Source organism: Fringilla coelebs, assembly GCF_963513975.1.
Source record: "Fringilla coelebs genome assembly, chromosome: 2".
Classification (NCBI taxonomy): Eukaryota; Metazoa; Chordata; class Aves; order Passeriformes; family Fringillidae; genus Fringilla; species Fringilla coelebs.
The window spans coordinates 97,057,347-97,084,113 of NC_140029.1; the positions used below are offsets into that span (position 1 = coordinate 97,057,347).

General features: G+C 41.5%; 1 protein-coding gene across 1 annotated transcript; it reads right to left on the bottom strand.

Moving 5' to 3' along the window:
• Positions 1-14,580: 14,580 nt before the first annotated feature.
• TAGLN3 (transgelin 3) lies at positions 14,581-24,828 on the bottom strand (the record flags this gene model as incomplete). Its single annotated transcript, XM_084226071.1, has 5 exons — positions 24,737-24,828; positions 24,136-24,317; positions 23,108-23,282; positions 18,086-18,188; positions 14,581-14,722 (listed from the first exon to the last, which is right to left on the bottom strand). The coding sequence occupies exons 2-5, from the start codon at positions 24,313-24,315 to the stop codon at positions 14,581-14,583; spliced, it is 600 nt and encodes a 199-aa protein (XP_084082197.1). The 5' UTR covers positions 24,316-24,317; positions 24,737-24,828.
• Between the last annotated feature and the right edge of the window lie 1,939 nt (positions 24,829-26,767).

Consider the following 26,767-nt stretch of genomic DNA (forward strand, 5'->3'; position numbering starts at 1 on the left):
AAGGTCATGGCTTCAGCTTGTAGGCAGTGCTGTACAAAAGCACTGGTCCATGAGGCTAAGACCTCCAGAAATTTTTATGGTTAATGGATACCCTGTTTTCTATCACCAAATCCTGTGTGCCACATGGAAAGCAAAGAGGAAAACATACCTTCTCTCACTTTCTTAGCAGTCATATCTGTTGACACAACAGATGCCAGCTGATGTGAGTCTAATGTTTAGTGCAAGCAAACCACAAACATCTTACTCATGCTTATCTCCCCAGGAAACCCAAAGCCCCATGGCAGCCCAGCCTCAGTGTTTGCCACAACAAACAAATGCCCCTACAAAATGCTAATGTAATCTACTTGTTCTGTCTTTCCACCATTGCATTTTCCTTGCAATTAGGCAGACAAGAGCTGGGATACCCTGATAGAAGACCAGCACTGGAAGTTTAACTCCTTGTCTTCCCTCCTCTTTCTTTCAAAAACCTACCCATGCTATTTCCTTTCATTTTTTGATTATTTCTATTACTCTGAGCACTTTCTGAGTAGGGGAATAGACCAAAAAAGCCTGGGGGGGAAAAGCACCAACAAAACAAACCAAACCCCAATCCCTAAAATTTTTCCTACTTTATTACTTTTACCTAAAAGACTTTAGGAGGGCACTGATGCCACCTGTAATACTTTTATTTCTACTCTATCAGTCCTTCCATGTTATGATCCAGGCAGGGAGAATATGGCAAGCACATACAACTTCAAACTGTTAAGGAGCAATACAGATTTTTTTTCTTTCTTTTCAAAGCAAGTAATTTAAATAGACTATTTCACTGAGTCTGGTGAGTTTGGAGTTTCAGCTTCTTTGTTCTGGAGTTATGGGGCAGCTCAACATTTAATCTCTAGAAGTGACTGACACTGCTGTTGTCATCCCTCACCCACTAAAGATTTTGATAAGCAGAGTACCCAGAAGCCCTGAGATTAAAGAGATTAATTCAAGAACTGAAAAACCTACTTGACAGGGAGGGGCACCAGGAAGTTAATCCATGTAATTTGACAAAGAAAAGTTTACACAGTAGTATTTTTAGTATTTGAATAACATAATATTTTTAGTATTTGAATAACATAACTTTTAGTATTTGAATAACATAATTTTTAGTATTTGAAAAACATAACTATTCCCGGAAAACTTACAAGGAAAATCAAGTTTTCAGAATAAAAACCACATGGAAGCACAGACAAGCCTGTCAAGATGAACTGCTCATGAGGGCTGTTAACCATGAATATAATTGACCAAGATTTGCACTGGGTCCAATTGACCAAACTGCCCTGTTGAAGTTTTATTATTTTTTTCCAGAGATGCTCTTGACATTCTACCTAGGTCACTGCAGTCTTCTCTGACCTTGAGATCTTTGGGTGCTAGCAGGCAATTTATCTCAGCTGCAGGGATGCTAATCTTCATTAGAGGTTGATCACCAGCTGAATACCTGCTCGTGCCCTTGGGCTGAGTGTCGGGAAATAACACACAGAAGTTAAGAGGATCTGGACTGATGGAAACAAATGAAAGTTTGATATAAAACTTGTTACTGTGATCTACACAAGCTGCTTTTTTTCCCTTGCCTGCTTCTAGGTTCTGCATTACAGAGATTGCTGTTGGTATGTTGGTTGGAGAAGCAGGACATCAAGGGTTGGATGTGGGCATGTTCTGCATATGGCAATGTCCTTACACATTCACTGCTCTGTGAAGAAATTGTAAGAACTAAGGAACTATAAATAGGAGGGAGCTATATCCCTCTCTGCTTCATTTACAGTATAATCACTTCTAAAAAATTTAAATTCTTAGTGTAGTTTGAACTAGAGCTGAAGGGATTTGGTTTTGTTTTTATGTTTTGTGTCTGCCATGTGGAAGGTCAGCTGACAGAAATACCATTTCCAGCTGCTGTGTCTCCATACAGCCTCAACACAAAGAGCTTGTGAGCCTTTCTTCAGCCTCATCATGTTACCCATCCCCATCAGTCAAAATCTCACAGTAAGCCCACTTGAGCCAGCTTTTTGGACGAAAGCTTTACCTGGGATTTAAATACTGTATTATCCCATTAGCAAGTCCTATCCCATATTCTTTCAAGAAGCTTCAACTCTCCCAATGTTAGAGCCAATCACCTTGTGAAAGGTAAAATGAAGCTAATAAAGATCATTGGGGAAATCAGTCTTATCAGCAATTTGCCAAATCAGGCAAGCCACCTGAGATTTGTTTAAGGCTCAGGTGGATATCACAGCACACAAGCTGATCACACAAGCACAGTGCCTAGTAAGGGCAGCTGGTCACATAAGCTGCACCAGCCTACTGCAGCAAAATTTCAGTAGCCTTTGTTATCTGGAAAGCATGGGATAAGATCCCCACACTAAATCCTTTGTGTACAGCAATGTCAGAATCTGCAAAGACTGCACTTCCTGCATGTACAACAGTAGTGCCAAATGTCTGTGTCTCTTGACCTTCAGACACAGGTAGCTCCCTAGATTCACTTCCATGTTGGCTACCTACCTACCTTTTGCCTGTCCAGACTTGTAGTGGATTTATTTTACCAGGCCAGATAGATTCCTTATGGTGTTTTGATGAGTCAAAAGCAGCAGAGAGCTAACTTAGGATCATCTGAGATGCTGGCAGAGCCACCTTTTTTAGTGCCAGAGCCAAAGAACAATATAAACAAGACAAAAACTGCTTACACTTCTATAAGGACAGCCTGGACCCCTCCTCACACAGCTCAGAATTTTGTGCACCCTCATGTTGTCTCCGCTCTTAGTTTTGTAAGTGACATGCAGGACTGTCAATATTTCTCCTCCAGAGTATTCATTACACACTGAACCCATCACATGGTGGGGATCCTGTTCAAGACATCAAATCTTGGAGCTTGCCTCAGCCTCATAATTTCTCAAACTTCTTTTTCATAATAATTTAAAGGATATATTTAACTCCAATTTCTCTTTGGGGGTGGACGTGGGGAGTGAGAACATGACACATAACTGTATGTATGTGATTTCAAATTGGTTTTAGATATTGTATTTTTCAATGGGTCTTCATTGCATTTTCAGTGCAGCCCACCTCATGATGATTATAAAGAACTCCCAGACACAATAATAAGAGAAGCACTGAGAAGTGCTTTGCATTTGTAATGAATCCTAAGGGAGGAAACATTCATTCTGCAAAATACTGAGCACATGGCAATAGCCACATCCTTGATTCCAAAGGACAAAGTGTAGTTAGAAGCACCCAGCTCTCAAGTGATGTTCTTTACAGAATTATTTTTGGAGTTAGTTTTCCTCACTCCAAGGAGCAAAACAGCGTTCTTAAAAATCAAATTTTAAATAAAGTGTTCTTTTTGAGATTCTGGTCACCTTTTGATGGATAGACACTCATCTATATTGGAATAAAAACACTTTAGTCAGAGCACTGTCTTTATTTCTTTGTTTTTTGAGTAGATACTGCTGGACACAGGAACAGTTTTTCCCAGTGCAGCAGCTCTGCTTGCACAGAGGAGATGATCTGGAGACAGCATGTGCATTTTGCTGTGCATTCAGTCTTACTTTTAAGACAGCCAAGTAAACAAGCAAACGCCAGTTCTCTTTAAGCAATGTACATTACCAGTGTCTGCTGTGAACCACTTCCTGCTAATGTGAATAAAGATCCACCTTCTCTCGTTCCCAGCCAAGGTGAAGGGACTTGCACCTTCACTTCCTATATATGGATTTAAATTAGAAGTATTAACTGAGCCTATACAAACATTGGCCAAAGAAGCAACTAAAATTTGAGAACCCTGGTGACCTTTGATGACAGAATGGATGGTATTGATGACATTAAATATGAGTGGTTTTTGTTTCCATTTGTAGAGATCATTCATCTCCATCTTCTCCCAAATGAGGGAGATACTCCTTTTTCTAAAGGAATAGCTGGTTACCCTCCACTCTAGTCTTTTGTTCCCAAGAATTTTATTCTGTCTATATTTCCCTAGGCTTTATGGGTTATATTTTTCTGTATTTCATTGGTTATTTCAAATCTGGTCACAGGAAAGACAGCTTTAGAACCATTTATTCTTCCAATTTTTTCTAATTTGCACTTTTTTTTCCCTAAAGATCTACCACATATATAACACAGGCAAGTTAGCAGCAGGAAGGTTTATTTGCTATCAGACTGCATCTGCTCCCCTTTTCAGAGTTCAGCAAGGTACCCAGAAGTGGAAAGAAAACTAACAGCCACGAAAAAGCCCTCTCTTGTTTGCCCATTAGAGGGTGTTCTACTCCTCAGCCCCAGCTAGGCCAGCCATGACCACTGCAGTTCAGTTCCCTGCAAGCTGATCACGCAGCACTCTGCAAGGGCTCACACCTCACCACCATGACACAGCAAGCAAACAAATAAATCCAGCTGTTTCCATCCCGCATCTTCTCACACTCTAAAAATATCACTGAAAGGTTTTGAAGTTTAAAGCATGCTAACTGTTCTCTGCTGGCCTTGATCACATGTGTTATACCTATAATACAATTAAACTAACTGTAATTTTACAGTTCTCCTAAACACAAAGCTAAAATGCCCTTTCATTTCAAAATCATTATAAAGAATGTAACAGTTTCTGAAATTCATTGTGTTTAAAACTAAAGATTCATTCTAGATGTAGATTAAAGCTTATGATTCATCCCATTAAAGCTAGTACAGAGCCTCTTAAAGGAAAAAGACAATGTTCAGAACTAAAACCTCTTTCCTTTATCCCTCCTGCTTTTGTAAGAGCCAGCATTTACACTTAGCTAAAGGGCAAGAGCATCACTGCTCCTGCAGTTAAGTGCTCCCTGGGCCCATTTATCTCCAGCTAATAATCCAATTTGCCTGGATGTACTTGACTCCAGTAGGAGTGCAATTCACAGAGCAACTGCAGAAGGTAGCTCTTAAGGGACTCATCATATTACTCAGAGGCAGGCATTTTAAATAGAGAACATATTCTGTCAGAGTGAGGTACACTCATGCAGCCTGCTTCAGTGACATGGCAGTACTATGGCTTGCTTTATTTCACAACTCCCAGTTAAAAAGCAAGCAGCACAAAAACTGTTTAATCATTCATGGATTAATTTTACAGAATGCAGAGGCTGTAAACAGTAATTTTGGTTTTGATTTTCATCCTACACCAAGTATAAAGAAAGTGAAAAAGGTAGAAGTAATAAAAAAATAAGAAAAATAGCCACTTACTGTAAAAGCATCACTCTCTTTTTTCTACTTGCTTTGATCCAATGGGCTACATCCAGAAAACACAGAAATATACCACAAGAATCACTTTCACATAATACTTCTCTTCATATTCTTTCTTGAAAGGTTACAGAAAAGCATGACTTATTAATGCATAACCTTTCCCGCCACCACCGCCACAAAAACAAACAAACAAACAAAATCTCTCTGTTCTAGCCATTGTATTTGGCACCTCATGATCCAGCTGACATTATTGCAATGCTTCTGGGGGAAGGATTTACGTGATTAAACATGTCACAACACAAAAAGATTAATGCTTTTAAGCAAGACCTCAAGTAAATTTCTTATAAAACACAGTACGATTTTAGTGGATTTTTGGGACCCCAGCAGAAATGTTTTTTAATTGCAGTAAGAAGCCCAAAAGAGATCTCCAAGAAAAAAGGTAGAGAATGAAACTGAATGCATAGGAGCCTAAAGAAAAAAAATTCCCAGCACTCAGAAACTGCAGGTCTGCAGGCCAGCACTGAGCAGGCTGGGCTGGTGCAAGGGAGCCAGCTCAAGCCTCAGGACTGACCCCTGGCACAGCCACCTGCAGGGCTCACCTTCAGCTGGGCCACTGCCCTGGTTAACAACAGCCCCATCAACATCCAGCAGCAAACCACCCTTGGTAACAAACAGCCAGGGAGGATTAGTAGCTGCTTTCTACAGCCCTAGGAGCACCTGCCCCTGCTGAGCCCTTCTAGCGTTTCCTAGAGAAAAATGCCCCACAAAGTTCACTCCAGCTTACACACACGAGGCTGGGTGTTGTTTACCTCACCTTCTCTCTGCTCAGGAGGGGCTGAACCTTCCACTGCAGGTCCTTCATGCACGCCAGCTACCAAATTCACCTGGCTACAGCTCAAGCTCTTGCTTTTCAGTAGCAAAAGCTTCTTCAGCTGCTATTTGCATGGGGACCCAGCTGTAGCTCATCTTCACAGAATCATACAATCATTTAGGTTGGAAAATACCCTAATATTGAGAATTTTAACTGAGTTTCACCATTATCCATGTTCCACAATACACTTCTGAGGCAGGAGAATCTAAGAAATACTGCTTTGATTTAACACCACTGTCAGAGCCGACATGGCAGATCTGGGGAAAAGGTCTTTTTAAGAATGCCAGGAGATGATGAACATTCCTGGCACATGCACAGAGTCCCTTGGTCTCCCACTTGCACCTTCCAAACCTGAATGACTGATTTTTCCTCCTTGAATCAAAAGGTGTAGCTATTCTCCTGGAAAACTAATGTTGCCAGACCTGAATTTATGTGACTTTTCCTGAAGATGAGGAAGGGGATTTCCCCCCTTTAATCAAGAATGACACCAATAAAGAACATGTCCAGTGCTCAGCAGCCCTGGGAGTGCTGGGGCATGCATTCTGGTGCATGGGTACAAGCACTCCACCAGCACATTTGAGAACCTGGTCAAAACAGGGCTTGGGCTGAGTGCTGGAAAGAGCTGGAAGCAGCAGAGTTACCCTTACATTTACATTATGTGTGGGAGGTAATACAAAGATAGAATGAAGTGTTGACTCATAATGACACTAATGCAAAACCTGCTCCTAGAAACAAACCCTGTTCATTTTTGCTGGCCTTTCTGTGTCTTGACAAGAAATGAGAGAAACAGAGCATTTAGTTGATTCTTGTGCCAACAAAAAAACTTTCATCCACCTCACACCTTTGCTGACAGGATAACAATGCATGCCCTTTCTTGAAATTCAGTTTGAAAATACCCAGCAGTGATGCCTGAAGATTTTTGCTTTTCATATATTTTTCACATACTTACAGTTTGGTAGACCGTTAATACATAGTTATATAGCTTCTAGTACTTTTCCTGCCCTTTCTTTCACATTTTAGAAAAATAAGCTAGCCCTGTCTAACACGTTCCTAAAATTCTATTTAGTCTTATTTTCAACAAGAGGAATTCTAACAAGGACATTGTTTTGCATTAGAACTTGAAAGACATAACAAGAAAAAGGGCAAAGATGTCCCTGGAACAACTCCAAGGTGCAAACCCCAAGGGTGGGTTACTGGGGCAACTGGTCTCTTATTGGATGTATCTGCTAGATATACTAATTAATTAACCTTATAAAATTTGTAGTAAACCAATTGTGCTTGTGCACAGGGCCGTATTTGTGCATCTGAAAGTTTTCATTAAAGATCTGCTTTTAATATAAGCACTCTTAATATTGTTTGGAAATTTTGGTCTTTGATTTTAGGCAGCAGCAGTCACCAGCCTGTCTCAGACACATGCTGCTGCCACCCCCCAAAAGCCTGAGGGTGCCTGCTCCTTCCCTCTAGCATTGCCTGTCCCCTTGACAGGAAGCTGGGCCCTGCAGATCTCAGGAAAAGTAGAATGCTCTCCTGTGTTTCTGGACATCACTTCTTCTGAACCTAGACATAAACATTGAAGCTGTCACACGGTCTGCAGAGCACTGGCTCACTGGAGCATAAGATTTACTGCTGCCCAATAACACAGTAACATTTTGACCTAAGTGAGCCCTTTAACAGAAATTTCATTAGGGAGAAAGGTCATCTTTCTAATATCCCTATAAATCCAACAGTACCACAGACAAATCTATTTCTACATCTGAGGAATGGCATTTGAATGTCACAACAACACACACTGTGTGGTAGTGCAAACAGTGCAGGTGAAAGCAGAAGTTTCCTCCAATCCAAGGCAGTGATTTTCCCTCTGTGTTAACAGTTAATTTTTTTTGGTCCCCCTCTGCCATTTTATCTCATTGTTTTGTGCTACTCAACCTTAGTTGTAGAACTGTGGTGGTTTTATTTTGGAGATTCATGTGCAACCTCAGCAAAGTTAAAATACATACATTGATTTTTTCAGGGTGTGGAGTAGTGGCTGCTTCTGAATGTTTTCCTGCTAGTAGTTTGTGCTTTCTTCTTGCCTGCCCTTTCTGCAGGATGGCAAGCCCCATAGAAGAGTGTCATGATTTGACCTTGGTGCAATGCTAGTGCTCCCATGAAAATACTTTCTCCCCAGTGTCTGCTGTGAGATGTCATCAGAAATAGAGCAAAGCAGGCTCCAGCCTGGAGTAAAAGGGAAAAAATCTTTATTAACTTACAACTATACATAAAGAGGAACACACAGAACTTGGAATAAAAACCTTCCAAAAACATTCCTCCTCCCTCCACTAAGTTTCTAATACATCTACCTCTCAAATCATTAACTCTCAGTCCATCACCATCTTTTAGATAATCAATTCTCAGTTCATCAAGGAGAGAGGAGTCCCTCTTGTACCATAGGCTTCTCCAGGAAACACAGTTGAAACCTCGTGTATTTCCCTGTCACACGTGGCACCGCCCAGAGATCATCTGCCATTGTGACATCTTCCTTCCATGCCCAGTGCTCTCACCACTGCACATGGACCAGAGCTGCTCCCAGGGTTTTCTTTTTAAGGATGCTTTGCTCAGTTCCAAAAAAAAGCACAGTCTCTTACTTTTGGGACACCTGTCCTTCCCAAATTCACCCCCTGGGGCTGAGGGGTCTCGAGAACAGAGATCTTCTCTTTCACTGAAGATCGAGGGCATCACTACTCTCCTCACCCATTGCCTCTGTTCACGCCACTTCTTCACATCACATCACATCACTGCTCTCTCTTGGCTCCAAGCCATTGCCTCCCCCTAAATGCAGTCTCTGTGTCGCAGGAAAAATGGTTCTGTCCATGGCTATACAAGAAAAGTCCAGCCAAAGGCCACTCCATCATCTCCTCTCACTTAGAATTCTTCTCAACTTCTCTCAGACATCTTTCACTTGCCCAAACTTGTATCACACTTGCCCATTTTCTGCTATTCCATCTCTATCCCTCTTCTCATTCAGCTCTAGGAGGATCAGCATTTGTAAGGTTTGTATCATCCAAGAAAAGGGTTAAAATATCAGGCTCTGCCTGTCTAGAACTCCTAGGCTGCCTTGCTGGGCACCTTCTCCCTGCACCCCCCTCTTTCTCCTTGACCAGGCCGTGCTATCAAATTTCAAGGTGGCATGAGCACAGGCACAGGCTCCCTTGCTCTCTCCCTCGGGGGGTTGGAGGGGGCTGCCCGATGTCTCTCAGGGTTCTTCTACTTTTTCATCCTGCAGGGGCCTTCACCTCCCTTCTCTAAGGCCCCGGCTTACTTCACCTGACCGCACGGCTTCCCCTCCCCACCTAGCCTGCAGCTGGGCAAGAGAAGCCTGACTTCTTTCACGGCCGGAATCCAAGAGAGCTTCCCCTGGGAGTTCTCAGCTTTTAACCCCACCGTGTTCTCAGAGGTGTATCCATGTCCTCAGTGGCCACACCAGGTGCCAATATTCAAACCTCTTGGTTTGACCACAGCATCTCAAAAAACTCACTTCCTCTCAGACCAGGACAAAGAGGAAAATAGTTTCTTTCCTGTCGAGAGCATACTGTGCACAAAACTCATGTTGACAAAATTGTCTGTTACTCCGTTTGGTGACAGCCTTAAATGTATGGTGTTGCAGATTGTTTCCTTTGGTAGCTCATGCATGCATTAAAACAGTCAGCTTTCATGTTTCTATTAAAGTTTGTAGAAGACAAAATAGATGTAGGAAGGTCTGTGTATACAGGCTTATCTGCAGCCTTGGTAACTCCTTGTTCCATTGCTTAGGACCTACCATGGCAATTGCAGAATCACAGGTTTAGAGTAAATGACTGAATTTCTTTCCTCTAAAGGTACTCCTCAACATATTTAAAGCTTATTTCTAGTTATGAGACATTACCATATCAGGGATGCTATTAATATCTGAGCTGTTCAAATGTTAGTATTTCCCATCAGAGGAAAGGAGGTAGCCAATCCCAACAATGCAGCCAGAGCCAATTGCAATCAATTACAGACATGGAAATTAAACTTTTATGTCCTGGGTCCTTATCCTTGCTCCTTGGGGGCTCTGTTTGGACCTAAGAAGCCAGTAAAACAAGAAAGCTTGGTCTGAATGTATTGTGGCCTGTGAACAGCCCACACAGACAGCTCCCAGGTGAAAGGGACAGGCTGCTGCTGCCTATTGCTGCAAGGTGCACCTTCCTTCTACTCTCATCCCTGCTGAATGTGGGAGATGCTGTTTAGCACAGGCCTCTTAGAAAGTGATGCTGCAGGCTGATTTACTGGAGAGCGAAGCCTCTTCATGCTGTTCACCCTCATTAGTTTTTATTTTAAACAGATCTTGTTATGTTAGCCTGACAGCCCTCAAACTCCAGCTTAATTGAACTGGCTGAACTTAATACTGACTTTCTGTTCACCGTATTTTCTTTCTGCTTTTCTTATACATGGAGATAAACTTGGATCCCATACTCATGTATGCAGTTCTTCTTCCCTCACAAAGCTGTTGAGCATCCTTTCAGAAGGCCATTAGATGCCAACTTAATGTTAAAAATAAGTTATTTAGGAATGGTCCATAATGAGGTCACAGTCTCAAAACTTCTATAAAGGAAGATAAATGTCATTTACTTGTCTAGAAGTATGGCAAAAGAAAGCTCAAGGGTGACAATATGTAAGGAGTTTCTGGTCAAGCCTGCTCTGATGGGGCTTTCTCTAGCTGTTGAAGGGGATGATATTACAATGTTATTTATTTTTAATCACAAAAATATTCTATTCTATTCTATTCTATTCTATTCTATTCTATTCTATTCTATTCTATTCTATTCTATTCTATTCTATTCTATTCTATTCTATTCTATTCTATTCTATTCCTGGCATAGCTCATCAAGTTACAACCAGGCTTCAAACAGGATTATAGGCAGTGTGTGGGCAATCTTGTTTTAGTTTGTCCTTGCTGTCAAACTGAGTCCAAAGCCTTCAGTGAGATGCTGTTCATCATCTGCAGAGGAAACTCCCCCCTAAGCATTAGAGAGCTAGGAGAAGAAACACATAAACCCTTCCTCCCAAACACACACTCTACCCCTCAGTGTTCAAGGATCCTGTATGTCTTTATTCTAATGTATATCAAGGCTTTTAACTAGTAATAATACACAAGGTTGTCACATAAATTAATTAGCCTTCTGGGAGACCTGCATAGGTGCTTTTGATGGAGTAGAAGCAAATTTACAATGGTTTATTGCTAATATAAGAGAAGTGATGGTGTTTTCTGTTAACTTGGTAGCAACTAACATGGTACTGTATTAATTTACTTCTTAGCTTAGGATGTTTGTAAACTTAGTAGTAAGGATATTTTAATAGAAGAATATGCCAGAGCTGGCTAATATGCCAGAGCACATTTGCATTTAATTAACAGTAACATTATTATTTCTCCATCTTCCGTATAGGAATATAAAAGGATAAAGCTAACTAAAGTCTACTTTGCAGCATTGACTGCCAGGTACTAACAGCTTGATTAGTTTGACGGATTAAGGTAGTGAAAGAATATGTCATGATCTTGGGGATTGGTTGGAAAAAATAAGATTCTGTGGAATCAGTATTTTTGGCCATTGTTCCCACACCAACCAGGTCCTGTGTCTGGAGCTACATGGTATACATTTTCTTTCATGGAGCACTTAGCTGTTTTTCCCTAATAAAGTTGGTTACTTTTCTTTTTTTTTACTTTTTCTTTTCTTTTTTTAATATGCAAGCACACAATGTTTTTTATAACTTCAATGAGGCTGTTAGCATCAGAAACAGGGAAAGCAATATATCCTGGGAATTTAATTCTCATGTAGCTCTTAAAAATGGTGTTTTCAGAGAGGACATATGAATGGAAAATGGAATGAAAATTCTGCAGCCAGAGAGGGGAGGCCAAGGTCACCAAATTTGGGATCGATCCTGCAGGCTGTGTCCCCTGTGAGGGTGGTGTGGGGCAGAGGATCAGGTTTGGACCTCTCAGACCTCTTATCTGCCTGAAGGCATTTCTTCCAGCTCTTCCCATCCAGCCATTTAGCCCACTGTGGCTATGACATCTATTAGAGGATGGTGGCTGCTGTTCACATTCACCAAGCTGAAATTTCTGGTGGCAGCCATTTGTCTTGTCATCAGCCCAGATCTCTTTAATCAGCTTATTTCCTTTTAGTAAGAAAACCTGCTGGTCTCTTCATGCTACAACTAATGTCATATCTAGGGGGAAGTTATGTACTAAACTTTGCACTGAACTACTGCCCTACTACAGCTGAAATGTGAGCTCCTCTGTCTGAGATGCACCCTCTGGAGCTGTCATCTGTTCCTCTGCTGAGCTAATTCACCTAAGTAACAGAAGAATAGCCCTGAACAGGTAGTAAACACAAACCAGTGTCACAGTAGGACAGTGGAGGAACCAAGATGCCCTGGAAGCTGTAAGAGGAGGTACAAGTGGGGACAGGACCTTTTCAATGGCAGCTACTGCAGATCCACTCAGCCCCAACGATATAACATGACCTTCACATCACTTTTTATGCAGTGCTTGGCTGAAGCAGGGAGATGTTATTCTCTTCTCCTGACAGGGAAGACAGAGTTTCCCATGGGCTGGAGGAACCATGTTTTTAGTTTACTTGGTGGTAGAAATTTTTGAAGCCACATGAACCTGTGTGTGGCTGGCTCTAGGGCTACTTAGTAAACACCTAGCTGTCAGCATGTGTCACTGGGTTCAAAGCCAGACAGAAATCACCTCGTCTATATATGTAGGCACTTAGAGAGCTGTCAGAACAGATTAATCTTCATTTGTTACCTGCCTAGATACTATGTTTTCAGGCCTTCTTGGAAGACTTTCATTAATTAAAAAGAAAAAAGCCAAAGAAACCACAGAGTTCAATTATCGTGTTTCCCTTCCTTCTTGCTTGTAGGGAAGAGGTGAATGGGCTTTGTGAGTGAAAGCCCAGAGACAGTCAACAGCAAGGTAACCTGCATAGAAAATAGTGTGCACCCCTCAAGTGTCTGTGGGGCACAGCGCCAAGGCAGTTTTGCTGACTGGCAAGTCAAGTCCTCAGAGAATGCTCTGGTAGCCTTTGGTGGCCAGGTGACTGTGTCAGCCACTTCTTCTATTGACATTCCAGTAAACTATCTCTAAATGAACCACTAGCCACATTTACAGCCCTTCATAAATAAGCATAACAGATTATTTGAATTTGAACTGTGGGTGTTTTTCAGGTCAGAAGCATTCTGACCTGAAATACTTTTGTTCTATTTCTTGCTTTGCATTTAAATTACAACTTGTTTTGTGCTTTGCTTGGTATAGTAGCAACTACCACAAGATGAAGCCTGTTCTCACGTCTGTCTGACAGACTGTTCATTCACAGTGGAGAATTCCCTAAATTTGGAGACTCACCTGCTGGTGGGTGTACCGAATTTGGCTGGGTGCTGTGCTTTGGACTGGGGACTAAAGAAGTTGATAACTCACCAGTCATTCTGTCCCCACAACTGAGAGTGGGCAAGAAGCTGGGAGATGCACAGATGGAACAGCTGACCCCACCTGGCCAAAGGACATCCCATACGTATTGTGTCATGGTCAGCAGCAAAACTCAGGGAAGAGGAAGAAGAGAATAACTGTGGTGACAAGTAACCATCATGCATGCTGAGACCATGCTTTCCAGGAAGCAGATAAATGTCTACCTGCCAATGGGAAATAGTGAATGAATCCTTACTTGGCTTTGTTTTCACACACAGCTTTTGCTTTCCCTATAAAACTGATCTTAGCTTGCTTCACAAGTTTGTGGGCTGCAGATGACCCAGCATACTAGGTCAAGAAAAATCTGAGTTAAATTGGCTGGGACTATATGAATCAGACTCAGTGGATAATAAATTTTTTTTTCTTTTTAGGAAAATACTTTGGATGTGCCTTTAAACAAACACTAAATTGAACATGTAACACAGACTGTAAATACTGTAGCAGAGAATCACTCAGAGAGCTCTGGGTTAGAGATAAGAGAGATTGACCATTGAAAATATTTAACTCATCTGCACTGTACCATGTGGTTGGTTTCAGTTTTTACCTCCTTTAAATAATGACTCTTTGAGGTATCTTTATTTTGTCTTTATTCTTCAGTCAAACAATATCATCACTGATTGAAGAATGAGGTTACTGGTTGAAATACAAGTGCAGTGTGAGACAAATACGGAAGATAGCACTTTGCAAATAAATTAATACAGAATAATTGTCTTTGCATAGTTCAGAAGTGAAAAGTAGGAGGCAGCAGTGTGCATGTGCTGTGAACTGACACACCCCACCACAAAAACCCAAGTTCCTAGGTGAACTCTTACAGCTGCAAAGAAAACAAACCAAACTAAAAATACCCCAAACCTTAGAGAGCACTAACTATTAAAAACCAGGCAGAAAAAGAACTAATAAGCATTTTTCTTTTTCTTTTTTTTTTTTTTCCTTAACAGACCATGCTGCAGAATGCGTGTTTTCTCCACAGACAGAGATGCTTTTAGATAATCTGCCTTGGCATCCCGTAGCCTGTCATACCCGACTGTGATGCTCCTTTGTTGCTGCCCATCTGAAGGCCTATTACATTCTGTCCCTGCCGAAGCTGCTCCTCTGAAAATCCTCGTCGATTCTGCTGTGCTTTCCTGTCCAGATACACACAAAAAAAGCAACATACATACATATCATCATTCTGTGTAGGATCATGAAATCACACAGGGATTGTGATCGTGAAAAACTTCCACAGAAGCTGTAACAGGAAAACTATTTATGCAATGTTGTATAAAAAAACACAAAACAGGGTAAATTTGTGTGAGCACTATAGCTCTTAAGAGCTGTAGTCCATGGGATCTGATCCATGAGACACTTACCTGTGCTGTACTACAAGTTGATAACCATCTAGAGCAACAGTAAAAACTGTTGTAATTTAACCAGTGGAGTAAATAGAAGCTGAGTGTACCCAGAGCAGCAGTGGGTCAGAAAAGGGACTTGATCATTTTTGCAGAGGGGACATTTATTGTTGGCAGGAGAGAATGTTTGCCTTGTTGCCATTTCCAGATCTCTCAACACCTAAGCAATAGGCTTTGCCCTTTGCACCTGTGTCTTAAGTGTATGACAGTTCCCTATCTTCTGTCAAAACATACTGACCACTTTTGTTCAGTGTCCCTGCTCTCAAAAGCCCTTTCGATCAATGAACCTTTGTTGGAGCATAAAAGAAGCCTTTTTTCTCCCTGAAAATAGCATTGAAGGCCAAAGTGGCAGCTAAGCAGAAGGAGAAAAGTTTGCACTCTGCTGCCTCGCAAGAAACTGTTCATCTTGGATTCATCTTTCATTCCTACTAGGTGGGGAAAACAAGCAGTTTACAATGGAGAAGGATCAGCCTGTTGTTATCAAATGAGCCATATGAATTGTCCTAGAGTCCTAGACTGAGGGAGGCTTTCCATCTACCAGACTCTACTCTGACGTGGGTTGAATCTATTTCCCTGCTTTGTCTGTTTGTCCTGTGATTAGGTTACAGGCTACACAGCAATATGGCATCAAGTTATAGCTCCCCTTTTCTTCCCCACCCCTCCACTAGATGAGAGTACTAGGTTAGGTACCTGCTGTGATTGAAAACCATCAACATGATCCTCTCTATGAGGGTGAGATCCTGCACTGTGCTGACAACCTTGGCTCAAGTCTGAAAAAGCATTTAAACCCTCTGTTAGGCTCAGGGTGTTCAGGAAATTGCATGAGACAAACTCACATCCACGTGAAAGCCCAGCAAAATGGAAGGGGGAGAAAGATCCACAGGACACAGGGCTGACCAGCCATTTTCCAGAATGAGTCTGCAAGTGGTGAAGTATAGACTAGTAAGAGGGCTTATAGAGGCCCACCACAGGCTCTCAGATCCCACAGCTCTTGCCAGAAAATTCACTCTTTTGGGGGAGGCACACACAACTGCGGTGCCTCAGAAAGCAGGCCTCTCTCACTGCCGCTTAAATTTTTTTCCAGAATTCTTACACAGGCAGCAAACTACTGCCAGGATCTTCATGAGAGGATGTTTTTAGAACAACTCCTATTAAGTAATTGAATCTCAGGTTCACTGTGTCTGCCTCTATTTTAATTAAAAAACCAGGAAAGTATTCTCCTGTTCTTTTCTCTTTCCTCCTAGAATTTTTTGCTATGTTGATGAGTACTTCCGCAGAAAGTCAAAAAGTAATTAAACAGGGAAAAAAATGAGAACTGCAAAGAACTGCAAAGAAGAAATAGGCTAATAAAAGTTGATCACATATATGGCTGGGATCATACAGTGTTATTTTTACCATCACAAGCCTCAAATTTAGTATATGATGGTCTTACAGATAACATGTATGAGATTTGTTTTTAGATGAGTGGAAATGGTCTTAACTGAGACTAAGAAAAGAGATGAAGGCAAGTCTACTCACCTGCCATGTCTCCCACTATGTCAAGTTCTGTTTGGCCTGTCTGGCATCACTCTTATCTAAAACTGAGCCAGATCTGTCAAATTTTTGTGCCAACTTTACGCTAGTGGTTGTGTTTGCCAAGCCACAGAATAACAAACAGTTATGGACCCATGAATCTTACTATGCAAGGATGGGGACATCAGTCTGACGGCACTGGGAATGTCAGACATTGGCACCAGAAAGTTAAATGGCTTACCTCAAGTGTGGCATTATCCTAATCACTGTAGATCCCTGCACGGATACTCTTACGCCATTTGATACTGGTCTCTCAATTCGACCGAAGGCGATTAAGAATCACCCTGGAACCCCTGAATTATGAGTAACACTGGGTGGCAGTGAGCTGGTTTGGTCTGCCTGAAGGGATAGGAAAGCTACTCAGGAAACAGCTCCTGACTGGCAACATGCCATAACACTGGCTTTCCTTAAGGCAGCGACTGTAACATGGTATTTCACAGGGACTGCAATGGATATGGGTTGGCTATCCAAGTAGTACAGGCTGAACAGACAGCTAGAAGAGAAGGGAGGTGATCACATCTTCATCCATGCCAACAAAAACTTATCCCACCCCACAATTAAGAGTCCAGATGAAAATTAATTTTTCTATGTGGGACTTTGTTTTAGTTACATAAAACAAATAAGCCTGTCTGGGTCATAATGATTTCATGTCTGGTTTATATTAAAGAATGTAACTGAATTTGAAATAAATTTTAAACCTAATTCTATTCCATAAATATAAATCTATCTGTGTAGTGTATTAAGTTAATGTAACCCGATTTCATTAAAACAATGCATAGGAGTTTGTATTTATTCACCTGAAATTAAAATCTCAGATTCAGTTTAACCAGCTCAGTGTTTAAGACAAACAAAGTGAAGTTTGCTTTATTTTTGCTGAGCCTCACTAGACGTCAGAAAATGCAAGCAAAGACAAGCAGTCAGAATTCTTTTTGCTAACCTGCCTTTGACATTTCTGTGTAAGAGATACTCTTGGATGGCAGAAACTTATGTCAATAATATGCGTGTGGGGCAGGAGAGTAACTGCAGGAGGATTTCCTTTTCTTCCTGTCCCTGCTTTACAGCCTGCCTAGCCAAAATAAATGGAACTTCAGAACAAATAAACAGCTTTGCCAAGATAGGGACTTCTTCACCGGTAAGCAGTGCTCCCCAAGAATAAAGAAGCCAAGGAAATTAAATCATTTTTGGCTGGATGAAAAAGTAAAGAGACTTCATGCCTTCTCTTTGCTTAGTGAAAGGGTTGCTGCTTGGGGGTTCACAGACATCCTTAACAGTCTTGTCTTCCTTAGTCTTTCTGTCTGCTATCTGATGTGAGAGAGCATCAAATGTACATTGATGCTGATAACAGATGTACACTTTTCCTGCTTCCCGTCTCTAGCCTCCAGAGAGAAAAACCTCCTTTTCCTATAAGGAAACTTGGGAAATATTCTTCCCTTCCTTTCCCAATAAATTTCCTTAAAGCCTAAAGGCAGATGATATTACCAGCTTCCCAGGGAAGACAGCTCTGAACAGCTGAGCTCTGGACTTTACCTGTGGAACCAAGACGGATCTCCTTTGTAGCAGCCATCATCCTTGGTGACCGCCAAACTGCCCAAAGCCATTAAGGTTCTCTGCACTGCTGCCATGTCCTTCCCTAGAAAGCCAGACAGTGAAATTAATGTAGGAAATCCTTGCTCAACAAATAGCTTGGCACACTGAAAACCAGTTTTATCTGATGTATTAATTGACTCCCCCAGGTCCCTGAAGATGTGCATTAATAGAATTATAAATGCTATTTTACCATTGCTGAAAGGAAAGTATTGACATGCAAGAGCTTATTCAAGTCAACAAAGGGATGAAGTTAAAGCAAACTTAATTTTTCAGGCATTTCTAGGTTTTCAGGCTTTTGATTATTTTAATGCCTTCCTTCATACCATTTTAAGTCTGTAGAATCACTTTGACAAAATTTTCTCCTAAGGAGAGATTATTTTGGTATGCAAATAATGATAATATAGTCAGTAAAATGTGGCAGAAGGAGAACAGTGTGTTAAATAACAGTGGTGTGTCTCAGTTTATTCAGAGTCAGTTTAATCCCTGTGCTAACAGAGCTCACAGCAGTTCTGGGAGCTCCTGTGCAGATAAATTCTATCAGTCGTTCCCAAATTAACCATCAAAGCACCTACCTAAACCTTCCTACTTACTATGATGCTATTCAGTTTCATACCTTTAATTTCTCCCATTTGGTCCACTATTTTTCCATGTTCTCGCTCTGTGATCTTACTTCATTCCTCAGTTCAGAAAGTCAGGGCTTGTCTCAGCTTTAGCCAAATAAAAGTTACATAACTCATTACCCAATCCAGACATGCTACCTTTTGGAATACTCTCTAGTGAAAATAAGTTGCAGCAGGTATTTCCATTTGTGTGAGGTAGTAAGTTACTGGAAATCTGCCTTTTGCTTCTCCCTTATGAAATCCTTCCATAAGCATTTCTATTACTCCCCTCACCTCTTTCATTCCAGTTCTTCCTCTTTCTAAAGTAATGTGTCTAGTTAACAGAAGTGAGGACAGCACATTAAAGCTGAAAACATCTGTCAGCTTCCAACTGTGGCTGTCATACAGACTACTAAAGTTTATAAAAATCCTATCTGCAGGGGACCATTTGCTCATAAAATAAATTGTCAGCCTGTGGGAACTCGGCGCACCTCTCCTGAGGGCCAGAGCTACCGAGAGAACCCTTGGGGAGCTTGGGAGCCTTGGAATGTTGCCAAAAGTACCTGGTGGCTCAACTTTGACCCTTCGAGAGATGTACCACCTGTATATGGGGTTATGAGACTCACTGGTGTTTAAAGGATATAGAAATAGAACATTTATAGGTCAAAGTATGGCTTTTTAAGATTTTGGTACAGAGGGGTTGGAAAAACAAGATGGAGGGAGTTGGGGCCCGCCACATGGTTCTTCCTCCTTCTTCTTGTCTTCCATTTTCTGTATGACGTAGGTATTTTTGATAGGTTCTTAGTAAAGGTACACTTGGTAATAAAAATGATAAGTATTGAAGACAAAAGATAAATATAGTTTACGTAGTCTTTGTTATGAAAAGACGCGACCGCCCTGTGGGCGGTCAGAGTGCCTTTGGCTGCCTTGCTGGTCAGACCCCGGCTGAGCAGAAAGAAAATTTTTGTAGATAAGAAATAATAAACAACCTTGAAGACCGAACCTGAGAGTCCAGCCTTGTCTTTTGGAGCCCGGGAAGCGAGCCCATCTCACCCTTGTCTGGGCAGAGACAAATAACAGCCAGCCCGGACATCAGCCCTCCAGAACTGTTATATTTTACTGTATTTAAGGCAGACTCCATCAGAGGGGTCCTTGCTGGGGAGGGCAGCTGCAGAGCTGACATTCCCCACACGCACGTCCGCAGGCGCACCCAGAGGAGCATGAGGCAGGAGCCCTGAGAGCTCCCACAGCAGCAGATGTACCATATGCTGTAACAGATGCCACATACAACGTCCTTGGGATGCCTCCTGTATAGCAGGAGAGCAGTGACTGCCTGGGATGAAAAGAGATGTGGAGAAGGATTTAAAAGTGAATCAGCTGAATAATGACGGCAAGCGAAGGAAAAAAGCAAAAGGAACAAAAGACAGGCAGTGAAATATGATGATCAGCCTTGCAGAGCCATCTGGCAGCCCCCCCACGCTCTGTGCTCAGCTCTGATTTATTTGTCACATTTGACAAGTGGGAGATGCTGCAGGGGGAAAACTGAGTAAGTGGGAGCTGAATGACACGTGACAAAGCAAAGCCACAGCTCTGCTCTTCAGAGACTCCTTGTTACATATGATGAGTGCTGCGGGTGAGGGAAGACCTGAATCCAAGTGGTCTTGTGTCACTTGACCTCCTCCAGCAAAGGATACAAAGGGCTTGATGGTCAGCATAAAAAAAAAAAAAAAAAAAAAAAAAAAGCAGGGAAAAATTTTAAATTTTCAGTGCAGTCACCTGACAGAAGGGATCATACACCTTCCCTGAAGCCAGGTTCAACTCTAGTATTGCAGCAAATTGTAGTCAGTGCCTTCCCTCAGCTCCAGTACTTGTTTATTGACAGCCATGTGGGCTGCCCACCTGGCCCACAGCTTCAGCCTCACTTCAGGGACCCACACTGATGACACTCCTCCATCTCAGTGACTTCTGCAGTGTGCTTTGAACAGCACAGTCTTGTAGAGGAATTTGGCACTGTTTTTAAGACAAGGAGGAAGGGGTCTCCGCTCACTTCTTGTTCCAAGCCTTTCTCTTTAGGCAAAACCTATCTGGAAGGACTTCTTCTCCAGATCCAGAAAGGAGAAGGTTCAAACAAAGATGGAGAACTGCTCTGCAGAATACTCCTGAAAAGCTTTTTTGTAAATGTTGAAAAAATACTCAGTGGTTCACCTGCCTGCCTGGAAATATATCAAGGAGGGATCTGTAAAAGGCAGGGAACATGTCTTGGGGGTGGATCAGGGAAAGTTGCTCAGCACTTATATAAGTGCTCAGTACACTTATGTAAGAAGGGGCCAAAAAAGAGGTGATACTTCCCCTGGATCAAGAAGCCAAAGAGATGAAGAAAAGTGCAACAGATGGACTGAGTGAGTTTGAAACAGCCAACAGCAGATCATATCCTAAAATATTTTCATTAATCATTGCTAAGAATTTCAAAGCAAAAGCTCATGGAAAACAATTAGTGCCAGGGGAAAGCTGTTTCTCAGTCACACACTTTTCTTTCCATATAAACATACATTGACATTTCTCTTTTAAAGAGATAATGGTGTGAAGAGTAGGAGTGGAAATTATGAAACAGTGAAATAAAGATTGTCCTTTCTGCCCAGCTAAGGCATCCCTGTTCAGGCAATTCAGCCCTGAAGCAGCACAGATGCCAGAGGTCAGTTACAGCAAGACACAAAGAGCTACCCCTACTGGAGAGACATACTATGTCATCCCAGCACTGGAATGAGCAGCAGGAAGAATGAAAAGGGAGTGGGAAAGTGAGGAGTTACAGATTAGTTTTGGGAAGTCTTAAAATAACAGTGATGAAAAGCCTTGTATGTCTTCCTCCTAGGTTGCAAGTTGTGTTTTGACTTCCTGTCCTCTAGGAGTTACTATCTTTTCACCTTATGTCTGCTGAGAAAAGGTGATGAGCGAAAGGAAATTAGGAGACAGCCACTAGTAAGAGCATTATGTCTTCAAACCAAGTCCTTTTCCTCATAGGGATCAATGTACCATATTTTCATATGCATGATGGGAAGCCATTATGAGTTGCAAAAGACTGTAAAGAACAACATCTGAAATGAGCAATTATCATCCCTTACAAGTTAGATGGAGCTTCTCTCTGAACAGTCTGCTAGGCTGAGGGGTGGGAAGGTGCTACTTCAGGGAAGTGAAAATCCCTGCATTTAAGACACGTAAAGATAGATTGCATAAAACACTAAAAACTGAACTGGAAGAAACAATCCTGCCCTTGTGCCAAAGGTATGGATTTGTCAAGTAAATCTGGCACTCTGAGACATTTAGAGATCCCAGTAACACCATCTGTCACTATGTCCTTTCCCTCTAACCCATTCATTAAGAGCTCCCTAGTCTTTCATTTCTCCAGCTGTCCTTCAGAGGAGTGATCTTTTCCACATATATTCTGACTGCCTGTGAAAACACACCCCACTTTTTTCTCTTGATATATACTCCTACACAAACTATGCTGGCCAGCTTTCTCAGTGGATTGTTTCCTCATTCCACTGTTTGATTCTCATGGAAGATTTTTGACCCTTTCATATGTGTCTTTCACTGCTCTGCAGCTGTCTTTGGTCTCAGCACTTAGCAAAGCATTGCATCACCTTGTCCAGGGAGATGCAGGAAATACAGTGTGTTTGGTTAGAGCACCAGGATGGGATGCGCCACCACAGAAGTGGGCAACACCAGCCCCATGAATGCACAAATGACTCAGCTCTTCAGCAGCTAGAACAAGCAGTTTCCATTTAGAGCCTGGGAGGGAGACAGACTTCACCTGCCTTACTGTAAAACCACAGGAGCACCCCAAGGTTTTTGCTGTTGCCATAGTGACCTCTCCTAAAAGACTGTCTCCTTGGAGAGAGACGGTCAGCCAACATGGCATTAAGCAGTGAGTTTTGTTTCTCACTAGTCATAAATGAATCTTCATAAGCTTTACAGTGGCACATATGCTCCTGCGAATGCATTTCTTAGCTCTTCTTTGGATAATTTAAGCTTTGCTTATAATTTGAAGACTGCAATAAAATTTTGTCATCAGAAAATCAGGGTTTTCCATGTTCTTACTAGGAGCTATTTAATTTGAAATAATTAGCAGAGAGAACAGTTATTTTATTAGGCCAGTGAATTTCTATCAGAGTGATGGGGCTTTGGATAACATGTGAGCTTGGAAAGGTTCTGTTATGCCCTCAGGGCAACACTGGAAGAACATGGTAATGAGGTAACGCAAACAGAAACAAAAGATAATTACATTAGAGAATATGCCAAGACAAAATGCACATCAAAGCAGAGTAAAATGAAGACTGTAAACTGACTTTCAGTTTATTATTTTTACCTTCCCATAAATCCACTGTCTGGAAAATATCGGTTGTTCTTACTCCGTAGATTTCAGCAGCTTTTAAGAACTGAGATATTTGTTCCATCTGCTTGAAAGCCATTTTTGATTCAGAGATCTTTGCAATAGGCTCATTTCCCTTTGGATGCAAACTGTTTATTAACTTGCATAACAGCTGAGAGATAAAGACAGAAACAAAATTAGAAAGTAGGCACCAAACTAGAAGGCAATTTGTGCTCATGAAATGATGTTGCAAAATGCTTTTGACCTGGCCAGTTTCTGTTAGGGACATAATTTCTTCAGTTAAAAACAAAAAAGTGAATTGATAATAATTGAAGTATATTAGAAAAACATTAAAGCTTTCATTTACTGAGGCAAAAACATAACCATAGAAATCCTAATCTGCTAGAAACAACAAAGCAATCACTGGTAGAGGTTATATAACAACTGACAGAGAAGAAGCCTAATGCCCAAGCCAAAAATTAAGCAATGTCAATTGAAATGTTGTTAAAGTCACTTTGGCAGAGCTTCAATGATTAGCATAGTCTTGCAGCCGCTGCAAACAGCAGCATCTGCCTGTTGTTCAATAAACCAATGTAACAATGTTTTAGCTACAGAATTATTCCCAAGAAGACAGTTATGACACAATCCTGTCCTTCAAATTTGCTATATCTCTTTGCCTTTCCTTTTCAACACTGATTATTTCTTTAAGATAAAAGTATACATCTTGTTTTAAAAAACATCTCATTTAACTGCATGAGAGAAAAAGCTGAAGGAATGAGTCATACTTATATATAAAACATGCATGACTCATAAGAATCATAAATATTGTACTGATCTCAGTGCACTAGTAGGATAATTTATATTCTGAGATTAAGACTCTTGGTCAAAAGGAAATAAATCAGATTCTAAGACATATATTTTCTGCACTGACCATGAGCTCTGATCAATTTATCTAAATGAAGACAGAACACAGGAGCACTGTGCAGATAAAAACATTAAAGTGGGCAACTGGACAAAACACTCACTGTTCCATCCATCAGCCAGGTCTGAAAATGTTGCCGTCCAGGAGGAGGGTGCTCTATCTGTTCTCCACACTGTACAATAATCCAGTTCACCAGTCTAGACTCTAATTCTGCATCGTATTTCTGTTCAATCTTTTCCTGAACTTCTCGGCTTAAGCCATAGCTTGGTCCTCTGTTAGCCATCTCTGGAAACAAGGGAGAACTTACTCAGTGGGCAGAGTCCCAGACCATACCTTTGAAGTATGCACAGGAAAATTAAAGGATAAAAGAGTGAGCAGCTTGCCCTAAATGTTAGACAGTTGAACAGATGTTCATCAACACTGCAAGTAACTGTATATGCACCGGGTTATAGCTCCAAAGAACACGGGAGGGATCAACGAGGGAATATCCTTTTCCAAAAGCACAAATCAGCTACATCTTTTTTAAAAGGAAGGGAAAAACAGCAGTTCCCCCTTGCCCAACCACAAAAACAGAAAAAAGGCAAGATTTAAAACATGGTAGGTTTTAAAGAGAAGCTTCTACTATGTTTACAGAGAATACAATAGGGTTGTCAGATCAACATTACAGCTGCCTGCAAATCCAAAAGCACTTTAAAATTGCCTACCTAATACTTGCTAATAAGAAGAAGGTTGTGCATGGGATCTCAAGTAATCCGATTAAAGACGCAGTCAGAGTCTTCCTCAGCAGAGATGCAAGGATGGATATCCAGAGATCAGCACACTGAAAAGCAAAGATGAATTTAAGAGATGAATGCTGCCACAATGCCCTGCTGCTGCTGCTGCTGCAGCATCATGGTTTGAAGAACAGTGTATTGATTTGATTTTCCTCATATAGGGAGGGTCAGAGCAGGGGCGTTGCTAAGAGCCCTTAAAGAGACCTGCCTCCTCAGTCACAGCCCAGGGACTGTTTATCTTGCCCATCTGTGGTCTGTTTTCATGCATCTTTCCTCAGCCTTGCACTGCTCACCCCACTGGCTCAGATTTACACCACCTAGTCTGCATCAACCCAAATTGCATGAAGCATCCCAGTAACAGGCAGAAACACAAATAGAGGCACTCTGTTAAATGCATGTGACAGAAATTACCACACATCTAGTTTATTTTTAGTCATAAGCCAGAAACAAACCTTTTTTCTCCCTGTTTTGCACCTCAATAACAGGCTGAGAGTGTGACAAATAATTTTTCCTCTTCACTGTTCAAATGCTGATAAAAAGTTTGAACAAGGGGACAATAGGATGAAAAGGGAAGGAAGAGAAGGCAAGTAGTAGAATATTATTATCACCCTCTCATCAGTATATATTAGGCTATTAAATAGTGGTATGGTGTCCTGAAAAACAACTCAAACCACTGAAACCAAGGGGAAATCACTGAAAAGGAGCAAACCTACTATAAAGCACAAGGATTTTACTTTCTGCTGCTATGAGTCAGCTAACCTCCAGCGATAGTAGGGGAGCTATGCTCATGTACAGCCATTTAAATTTTGATTACATCACTCATACAATATAGAAGGGGAGAGAAGAGTTAAGACGAGACTCTTCTTGTGGTCTGATTTAATCCTATATTAAATAAAATCACTTTGCTTCTTTCTGAGCTGTGCAAGACTGTCAAATATCTTTCATTCATGCTGCATTATCCACCCTCGCAGGAAATAGTTTCCTTTCAGCAAATGATTCATGTTCAGCTTGATATGCAAGGAGGTTGATAAACCCAAGATGGACACATAATCAGTTTGATGAACAAAAGTCCTGCTGCTGTATTCAGAAAGGAAAAAAAAGTGAGAAAAGCAATACAGCTCCATGTATATCTGTTTCATAATGGGCTCTTCATCCATTACTTTCTCATTTTAAGATTCTGAATTCTCAGACTCATACTGCTTCTGATGCTTCTGGGCTTGAATAGACTCAAGATATGAAAAATTTAATAGATTACTTAATTCACCGTTGTCCTCCACAGGCATTTCATTTAGTGCTTTCTCTTCTCTGCACTATGAAGCACTTGATTACATAACTCAGAGCATGCTACATGACAGGGCCACCACTTGAGCACTTTCTGTCTCAGTGAGCATGAGGCTGAAGGCACAGCAGATGCGCAGGAACCAAGGCTGCAAGCCCAGCCTGGAGATCAGAAAAGGAACAGGCTGCAGCTGTAACAGGAAAAGGTAGCATATAAATTTGAAATCCTTTCCCTTCAAGCAGCTGTTAAGGGTTGGGCTTCACACACTTCGGCCAGTGGCAAAACCAATAAGCTTTATTTTGCACTTTCAGATCTTTTTGTGTTCTTCTGTTTAGAAGGGAGCTACCTAGGGTGCCTGGCAGTTTCTGGTCATCTGGTCACACCAGGGGGCTCAGTGCTCCTTGGCAACAAGATTTCGTGAAAGTCATCTACCTTTGCATTAGCCTCTGTTTCCTAACTTGGGGGCAGGGATGCGTAATTTAACTCTCTGAAGCTGCAGAGCAGAGGTCTCCTCCTTCACAGATGTTGGCTGTGCAATCTGTTCTCAAGGGACCATTCCACACTGGGAAAGCTTGAAAAGCTCACCCATTAATATCAATTTTTAAAAAGGCTTTGAAAAACTGGGAAACTGCAGAGTATTGGAAAAATGCCAGCTCCCCACCAGCATTTTCCAAAGTACCACT